A 9,989-nucleotide genomic window follows, 5' to 3' on the forward strand; every position below is an offset into this window, starting at 1 on the left:
TCAAGTGGAAGAGGGACATAGACCAAGTTCCATAGTATTTATGTGTGTGGATATTCGTACAATATTAAATATTTAACACGTACGGTACTATAAGTGTGAATTACAACATCAAGCTAGCATAACCCGAAAGAACAGTTGGACATGTTCACAACGTGCGACATGATATTTTTATTTGTTAAGATCGTAAACTTTATATTATTTTCTCTTGACTTTCATCGTACTTTGGAAAATGATCGCATAAATAAGCAACGTACGTCAACTATATAACGTGTCCAGGACGGAATGATTCTGAAGGTTTTGGCATTGAGAACAAAATCAAGATGCTGAAGGCAATGTTTGATATGGATTGCTAAACGCAGCAGCATTGCCAGGCCTGGAGATTACAATCTGCATCACGAGGCAAAACATGAATTAATTGGCATTTTAGATGAGTTGATGATCAGAACCGCTTCTAAACGGGATTTGGCCAAATATTAAACCTTTGAGCAATTACCTGATAATTTCCAAGCGTATGTGTCTTAAAACCAGCGGCACAGTAGTCGAAGTAATATTCCCATGTCCGAATGAATTTTTCATTGAACCCGAGAGTCAGGATTTTGCTGAAAGTACAAGAATTAGTGCCCGCAGAAACGAAATACAGAACTTCACTGCAGCAGTCTTCACGTAATCATTTGAGGTATTATTTTCTATGCAGAGCCTTGCTAATATTATATATATCCGATATCGGCGTTGCATGTGAAGCTTTAGATAAATAACTTGGTTTTTCTAGCCGTGATTTTTCTTACCTCTGCTTCTCCATGAAGTTTTTTCTCCAATATCTGAGTGTTTGGTAGTAATGAATTCCTATGTTCTCCACATCCTCCACACTGCATTACCAAAAATCTATTAATATTTTGGAGGATAAATATCAGAAATAAATAACAATACAAAGTAATTAATTTTGTACCAGAATCTGGATGCTGCTATAGCTGATGTTACCCTACTTAATGAAGGTAGGCATCCACCGGGAAATATATACTCCTTTATGAAATCTGAACTTTGCCTGTACTCCTCGTAACGTTCATCCGGTATTGTCAGGTATGTATGAAAAGCCGTCTGCGAACAATAAGGTGCACTTGATAAAGAAATTGTTCAATCTGAAGATGTCTGAAGGTATGTCTGTAGCCCAATACTTGAATGAATTCAATACGATCACAAATCAATTGTCTTCTGTAGAGATTGAGTTTGATGATGAGATCAGAGCATTGATTTTGTTGGCATTGTTGCCAAATAGTTGGGAGGCCATGAGGATGGCTGTGAGTAGTTCAGCCAGCAAGTCAAAACTGAACTATGATGACATATGTGACATGGTACTTGCTGAAGAAGTACGTAGGAGAGACTTTGGTGAGTCTTCGGGTTCAGGATCTGCCCTGATTGTTGACAATAGAGGCAGAGGATATGGTAGGTCAAGCTCCTAGAGTAGGGGAAATAGCAAGATGAGATCTGGGCAGTAGATCACGTGCTGGAGTTGTGGCAAGTCAGGCCACATAAAGAGAAACTGCAGGAATCAAGAAAGTTCTGATGATGATGCTGTGAATGTAGTGGCAGAAGAAATTCATGATGCCTTACTTCTTGCAGTGCACAGTCCGATTGATGATTGGGTGTTGGATTCAGGGTTTTCGTTCCATAGCACTTCACATCGAGAAATCATGCAGAATTATGTTGCTGGTGATTTTAGGAAGATGTATGTGACTGATGGAGAGGCATTGGATGTAGTGGGAGTGGGTGATGTGCATATCACACTTGTAAATAGGAGCATGTGGACTTTACAGCAAGTCAGACATGTTCCAAATCTGAAGAAAAATATGATCTCTGTGGGACAGCTTGATGACAACGGTTTTGCAGTAGTGTTCTCTGGAGGAGCTTGGAAGATCACTAAGGGTGCGCTGGTCTTAGCGCATGGTAAGAGATCTAATTCTTTATATTTAGCATCAGGGTCCAGTGATGTGCAAGAAAATACAAGAGTGCAAAAAGACAAGCTTGATTGCGCGAAACATGTGAGGAAGCCAAATGGAGTCAGCTTTGTCGTTCCTCATGAAAGCCTGGGAAAGTTGGCTAAGGTTGCCAAGATCGGTTTGAGACCGGATACTCCTAGTGCAGTGGGAGTTGTGAGTAGCCCTAAGGGCAATGTATGTGGAAGACTGAAGTCGAGCTTGACTTCAGTGCGTCTTCTAGCTTGAAGACGGGAGCTGTGAGCTGTAGAGATGATAGGGCTTGGCTGGAAACAGTGGCTGGTATGTGGAGACCCAGTCTCCAAGTGGGAGATTGTTGGGGTATATGTGGAGACTGGTTTTGGAGCTGAAAAAGTGTTTGCTGAAAGTTGGCTCAACAGTTGGCTCGAACCAAGTTGGCTCGACGTCGCTCGACAGACCGCTCAGGCAAAGGCAAGTTAGAGAAGTTCGCTCAAGTCGCGCTCGACACTCCGCTAGAGCGAGACGCAAAACCTAGTGTTCGTTTGACCATCGCTCGACACTCCGCTCAAGCCAATGTTCATTTGGCTATTCGCTCGAGTCGCGCTCAACACTTTGCTCGAGCGAAGTATGCAGATTTTGCCAGATTAGATTTCCAGCGCCACTCACTATATATTCATCATATTAGACTTGTGTTGGACGGTCTTAAGCATATTTTGAGAGAGAACAATTGTCTAGTGAGTGTATATTGTGTGAGAGAGCAAAAAATCCTAGAGAGTATGAGTTGAGATTGAGTGATTGTAATTTCCTCTGGTTAATAAGATTTCTGCAGCTCCTGTGGACGTAGGCAATTTGTCGAATCACGTATATTGTGTATTGTGTTCTTGATTGTATTACTTTTATTTTATTTATCATCGTTGATGTGTGTGTTTTACATAGTATTTCACAACAATAATGACAGAGAGATGTTCCTGCGGGCCTGTGTAAGAGTATTTTGCCTTGACACATGCTGAAAAAAGTATTTTGCTGATGCTATACTAGCTGTAAATAACAATGGAGTCCACCAGCCCCTGAAGTCAACAAAGGTGACAGTTCAATGTGATGCGATTGTGAACATCACTACTAACACCACAGTTCAGGATTCCAGCTGTTTTGCCAGTCATGATATATCAGTTTTTGTTCATTTACCTTTTCTTATTCAACTTTGAGATGGAGGAATTTGCATCTCTGCTTGCAATAAGAATCTGAAAAACCAATATTATAAGAATAAATTTGTTTGTGAGTTGTACATTATTGCTTTTTGGAGGATTGGGTCAGATATACGTCGATTTATCTCACCTTAAAAAGATTTAGAAGACCATCTTTTTTATCAACAAAAGAAAAATCTCCGTTTATATATGCATCTGCAAGGCCTAAAGCAGCCCGTGTCATTACCTGGTCAAAGTAATATAGTGCTTATCAGTGGTGGTGGTGGTATATTCTGCAATAATTAAAAAAAGTAATTCTAAATCTTGAATGCCAAAATAATGTACGTACTGTATATTCGTTGAAATTTTTTATTTTATTTTTTAATTTTTAATTTTTAATTTTATTTAATGATTAAGAAAGTATTTTTTAATAATATTGTATTTTTTTATTTTTTTAAAAAAATATTTCAAAGTGTTAACAAATACATTAAAAAAATAACAAAACAAAAAAATACCAATTATACCGAGAGCTGGGAGCGGAACATCGTCCTTTACAGAAACAACAGTACTTTGGCTCATGCAAATTAAAGAAAGGACGATGCATATATATTTGATCAATTCATGATATGGCCTTTATCCGATTGGTTAGAAGATAAAAAAATATTAAAAGTAGAAGAAGGAGGAAAATAGACGCTAATTTTACACTACTCGACAGCAGAAGAAGAAGAAGAAGAAGAAGATCAAGAGACGTATTTATTCAGTAGAAGAAAAGATGGATTGTTCATGACCATGAACCATTATAGACCAGTACACCTTTATTCATCATTTAATTCTTCTTCAAAGTAAAATAAAATAAAGTGGCATAATATATATATATATATATATATATATATATATATATCGATGCATCATGGATAGCATCATCTGAGTGCATTAATGCCATCTTTGATCTAGTTGGGGAAAGCTGGGATCATCAACTCCTGACATTAATACGAAGGTTCGGTGGTTCCTCCATCAGGAACACTAGGATCATGATGATCAACTTCCGAAGGCACCCTTTGATATGGATTGCCGAATGCAGCAACATTGCCAGGACGTGTGAATACAATCTACATTAAATATATTAGTTGTAATTAATATAAGCCAAATAATAATATATGATCGATCGAGTGTAAAATATATGATCTCATTGAATATTCTTTCCAATTATATATTACCATTTCGTCCCGACATTTATTTTACATGAAACATTAATTACCTGATAATCTCCGAGTGTACGCGACTTAAAACCAGCTGCACAATATTCGAAGTAATATTCCCACGTCCTTATAAATTTTTCATCAAAGCCGAGAGCTACGATTTTGCTGCAAAATGAATTTATAACGTTAGCTATCATAAGCATTAGTTATAAACCCATGATCCCTTTCATCTCCGAGATAGGCCTGCAGGTTTCAGTAGGACGCCTCCAGGCTGATACTCAAAATATATAATCGGTACGTAGCTTCATCAAGTTGGGGTAATTAGACCAAACTTCTTTGAGATACTGACAAAGTTATAAGAAAATAACACTAAATTCAAAATGATTATTTCTCTTACCTCCGGTTCTCCGTGAATTTTTTTCTCCAACATCTGAGTGTTGGGTAGTAATGAATCCCGATGTTCTCCAGGAGCTCCACCCTGCATTTAGAGAAATTATATAAATTTCCGAGAGATTATTATATAAATACTCAAAAGTAAATTACCAAAGCATATATAAAGACGTTATACCTGAATCTGGATGCAGAAGCCATGGCTGCTGTTATCCTGCTTAACGATGGCAGGCATCCACCGGGGAAAATATATTCCTTGAGGAAACCTAGACTTTGCCTATTCTCATTATATTGTTGATCTGGTATCGATATGAACTAAGAAGAGATAAACCAGGTTTAATTGTTAGAGCTATAAGTATATACCAAAGCATTTTGCAACCCTGACATTAATATCGAACCGAAAGTAAGAGACAGGCCACCACCTTGGGCTTTTTCCCCAGTCATTACCTGCAGAACAAGAATACCGTCTTCGGCCAATAATGATTCGCAGCAACCAAAGAACTCTTCCATAAATTCATGGCCAACATGTTCTATCATCTCGCTGACAATTAAATGGATCAAATATCATGGTTTTATTGAAATTATCAGTCAGAATATTGGAGATCAGTTTTAATTTGGAAAAAAGAACTGACCATGCTAGGATCCTGTCATATTTTTGGGTATCAGGCACTTGGCGGTAGTCGCAAAGAAGAAGTCTAATGTGATCCTGAGAGAAAAGTAACTTAAACTTGGTAAAGAAGTCTAATGTCGGATTCTGCTAGGAACGATAAGATCAGGAAAAAAAAGGTACAATAAAAAGTGAAATTAATTCAAACGACACGAGATTTACGTCATTCAGCAACATGATGTCTACCGAACTGTTGAGAATTTTATTCAGATGTTATAAAAAAATACAATACGTCAGCTTAAACAGGTAAAAAATTTAGACCCCAACAAGCTTAAACCAATAGGCTGAAGCCTCCTCTTCATGCCTCAAACCTCATTGAAAATCTACCGAAAACACCGCAATGGATCTTTTTCGGGTTGTATAATCAAACCGGACCGCTCCATAAACACAACCAATTAACTTCCACACATAGAAAATCCCAACAAATTCACCAGATCATGTTCTCATGCTGAGAAACATCACTCTATAAAAAAAGAAAAAATTACATATATTTTAATTAAAAATCTTATCACGCATAGCATGATAATTTTATGACTACTGTATTCAATATTGATGATCTACATGCTTTATAGCAACGTTCATCATATATTACCTGAAGGCCAGCATCTCTCACTTTCTTTTCTGCAAATTCTAGCTGCGCTTCAGAGAGAGTGATGCCAGTGTATTTGCATCCCGTTCGTTTGACAACTTCAATAGCAAAGCTTCCCCAACCACACCCAATTTCAAGAATTTCATGCTTCCTATCAATTCTTGCCTTGTTATTTGAAAGTAGACACAAATTAGAACTGCTGAGAGAAAGAAATTATACCCGTAAGAATCCGAGATGATCCAACAGATCAAGAGACTCACCTTTTCAATCAAAATAGAGATTTTTCTCAGCTGTGCAACTTTCAAGTCTTCATCTTCGTTCTAAGCAATATTGCAATACGAATGAATTTAAGTCAAAGCTAAAAGCTTAGATGAAAGATGACATGACAAGAAGTTGATGCAGTTTTAGCAATTAATAAATCATCAGAAGGTTCAGAACCTGACCTTAAATACAGCAGACGAGTATTGCATTGTTTCATCCATGAACAGAGCAAATAGTTCATTACCCTAGAAACATACCAAAATACGAATTATAAGCTTCTGTTTGTTACATACAAAACCAGTAATTGGGTGTAATTTCAGTACTATCACTCTTAACATACTCTTAAAGACATCATATAAAAAATATGCATGGAATGTTTTAGAGTTAATAATCTTATACCAAGTCGTAATGACGAGAGATGTTCCTGCGAGCGTTTGTAAGAGTGTTTTGCCTTGAATAATGCTTGAAAAAATTTATTGCAGATGATATGCCGGCTGTGAATAGCAATGGCGTCCACCATCCCTAAAGCCAACAAAAGATGAACGCTCAATTAATTAACTAGTACTGCAATTGAGGAGATCATGACTAATCGCAATACACACACACACACACACACACACACATACCTTGTCTTCTTCAATTTTGTTGTGTTGGAATTTACATTGCTGCTGGCAATAAGAATCTGCAAAACAAAATCAGCAAGGCAGATGCTGAGGATGTAAAAATACCAGAAAAAGATAACTTGGACTCAAGACTTAGATCGATGATCATACCATAAAAAGATTTAGAAGGCCATCTTTCTTATCTGTGAAAGAAAAATCACCATCAATATATGCATCTGCTAGGCCTAAATCAGCTCTTGTCATGACCTGCTCATAACATAACCAACTTCTCATCACTACACCAATACTGCTTGTGAGAAAAAGTTGCATTAAGATCAGAAAATGATTTGAACTTTTGAATGCCAATATCCGGCGGGGCCCATCCTATTACGAGTAGATACCTTCCAGTAAAACTGGGGACTATGAACTCTAAGAACAGTTTTCAGAGGACATATGCTCCTGTTGGCTTCGAAGGTGAATCTCGTACCCCCTTCCTCCAACAATCTGCAATATTACCACAAGTAACAATACATTAATCGTTACAACGGCCATTGAAGTACCTACTAATTAATTAAAGACTATATACTTTCTTCCTAATATATCAACAAAATTCATTTTTCCTATTTTAACTAATGACTTTTACAACGTATTATACATCAGCTTATATATTTATTTTTGTCCCCATATCATTTAAATATTAATTTTTAAATATTTTATTTATTTCAAATATTTTTCTAACTATCTATTTGCAATATATTCACATATACAATGTAAAGAAGGAGATATATGTCGCACTGCATAACTAATAAAGAAGGAAGCAATAATCTGCGGAATCATATGAAAAAAGATGTCTTTATAGGAGGGAGGAAAGATCAGTAGACTCACATTAAGCATCCGCAGGAGATGTATGTTTGAAAGAACCTCGTAACAAAGAGGCGCGCAACAGCTTCCATCATAGAAGGCACCATGCGTTTTGGGTTGGTTAGCAGAGCACCACTTTCACCGGCCAAACTATGTGCAGCAGCCATGCCAGCCCTCCAAGATGTTTTCCTCGGTAAATGAAAGTGATAACAGTGATGTGGGTTGCGATTTGGGGAGCAAACCAAGGTTTATATAGACAACATCCCCTGTGCAACCAAATAAAAAAGAGTAGACTACGTAAATTTGCTTACAATTTTACTTATATTTATATTTTTATTTAGAAGATTGATTTTGTTAGTTTTCTTTTAAATTTTAAATTTTATAATTTTTAACATATCAATAACCAACACGTGTATAAATAAATTTTTTGTAAATTTTTCTTAAATATATTTAATATTTTTTAATAAAAACTAGAAAAACTATTTTTCTGTACAAATATTTTATACAATATTAAATACATAATGAATATTATATATATGATCAATATTATCTCGAATTGGAATAAATACTCGTAATTTGGATGGAAGGGGAATTGAGTGATATGAAATTAGGTGACATACATATTTAAAGCTATTAATTGAACGTGTTTCTTTTTCTTCTTCTGGAAGCCCTCAGACAGAGGCCTTAAGATTTGGTAGAAGTTTTGATTCTTATAAGGACTTTTAATTCTATATTTTTTAGTCAATTTCTTTTAAACTTTGTCAATATTTTATGCGAGCATGCATGATTTATATATATATATATTTATATAGCTAGTGATAACAAAGTCCACTTTATAATAATTTCTAGTGATCATATCAAACTTTCTAGAAGCTTGGTGATAATGGAGTTGATTTATAAGGGCGGCAACAACAATTTCTATAGGCCAGGTTGCCAAGTTGGGAAGGTTTTGTGGGTTGTCCTTTTAATTAGGGAGAAGCATATAGGCTGTCAATTGTTATGACACCCCAATTTTAAAATGACATAAAAACCTTCATATATAAATTGAGTTCTAAATATTATACCAACTCAAATTATTCGTTCATAAAAATTTCAAATAAAACTTCTAATTATTTCGTAGATGACATTTATTTCATTACTCTCATTCTAACTCTCTAAGCCTCCTTTTTGGCATGCTCCTCTTTAACATCCGTAAAATAAAAAAATTTTATAGGTGAAAGGTAAGTCCACAATTCGGTAAGTAGGATTGATGAAGTTAGATGTAACATATGAGTCACAATATTTATTAAAAAAATAAAAATGAATTAATAAGTAAAAATAAACGATAATTAAAATCATGATACTAACATAAAATAAAAGTCTTGTACCTATAAAGATACTTTTAAAAATTCCTTCTCATAACTCCTCTTCATTGAGATCTTCATCTTCTCAATGTCCTTCGGTGTAGTTATTTAAGGTCTATGTTTTCTCAATGTCCTTCAATGTATGTAGTTGTCCTCCCATACATTTTTCATTGAACAAGTCTACACCTTCTCAAAGTCTTTCGGTGCAGTTTTCCTCCTAAACATAACTTAGTAACGGTACCATACTAACATAAATTCCATACATCATTTCACGTAACCATATTATAATTCGCATGAAGTTTCAAAGATAATCATCGATAAATATGTCATGGCTACTTACATAAACTTTTAGGCTCGAGTCACACATTTCATGATATAATAATTTACTTTGAGATGTTCTAACATTTTTATGCAATGCAAAAATAATTTTTTGAGCAACAACACTTCATACATGCTTAATAGAAATAAAGAGTTTAGAAAATTTTAATAAAAATGTCAGATTAAAACTTACTTATCTCGTTTTACGAATTACCGCTTGATAATGACGACAGTATCATTCAGAACCTAAATAAACGATATAATCCCAACATAAACACAAACACACTACAAAAATCAAACCCAACATAACATAGTTGTACATAAAAACAAACCCAAAATAATATTAAATGAACGTAAAACCAAATTTAAAACACTTTCAGCCTTGAATTATAAACTATAGGCATAAATATAATAACACTCAGTACAACAAATTTGAGTTTTTGGGACGAAATTTAAATTTCATCCTAAAAAATTAATGACTTTACAAAATCGTTCGAACAGTCAAATTACTATTCGAACATTTTTTTCTGTGACGAATTAAATCGTCTCAAAAAGTTTTTCTCATTCGAACGGTAAAAAACACGTTCGAATATTAAAATCTTAGCGGGGAGGTAATTTATTAT

At 35.2% G+C, this 9,989-nt stretch overlaps 1 protein-coding gene across 1 annotated transcript; it reads right to left on the reverse strand.

Moving 5' to 3' along the window:
- On the reverse strand, positions 1–7,927 carry LOC121235489 (tuberculostearic acid methyltransferase UfaA1). The gene is made up of 14 exons (XM_041131840.1): positions 7,730–7,927; positions 7,246–7,348; positions 7,016–7,111; positions 6,865–6,924; positions 6,642–6,764; positions 6,425–6,487; positions 6,242–6,301; positions 5,985–6,146; positions 5,358–5,431; positions 5,173–5,266; positions 4,904–5,040; positions 786–866; positions 494–599; positions 1–387 (listed from the first exon to the last, which is right to left on the reverse strand). The coding sequence occupies exons 1-14, from the start codon at positions 7,870–7,872 to the stop codon at positions 316–318; spliced, it is 1,374 nt and encodes a 457-aa protein (XP_040987774.1). The 5' UTR covers positions 7,873–7,927; the 3' UTR covers positions 1–315.
- Between the last annotated feature and the right edge of the window lie 2,062 nt (positions 7,928–9,989).

This window comes from Juglans microcarpa x Juglans regia, chromosome 1D (genome assembly GCF_004785595.1).
Source record: "Juglans microcarpa x Juglans regia isolate MS1-56 chromosome 1D, Jm3101_v1.0, whole genome shotgun sequence".
Taxonomy (NCBI): Eukaryota; Viridiplantae; Streptophyta; class Magnoliopsida; order Fagales; family Juglandaceae; genus Juglans; species Juglans microcarpa x Juglans regia.

Coding starts and splice junctions, on each gene's coding strand:
- LOC121235489 (XM_041131840.1), bottom strand. CDS start 7,872: ATGGCTGCTGCACATAGTTTGGCCGGTGAAAGTGGTGCTCTGCTAACC. Junction 6,302..6,424: donor ACTCGTCTGCTGTATTTAAG/GTCAGGTTCTGA, acceptor AATATTGCTTAG/AACGAAGATGAAGACTTGAA. Junction 5,041..5,172: donor ACGGTATTCTTGTTCTGCAG/GTAATGACTGGG, acceptor ATCTCTTCTTAG/TTCATATCGATACCAGATCA.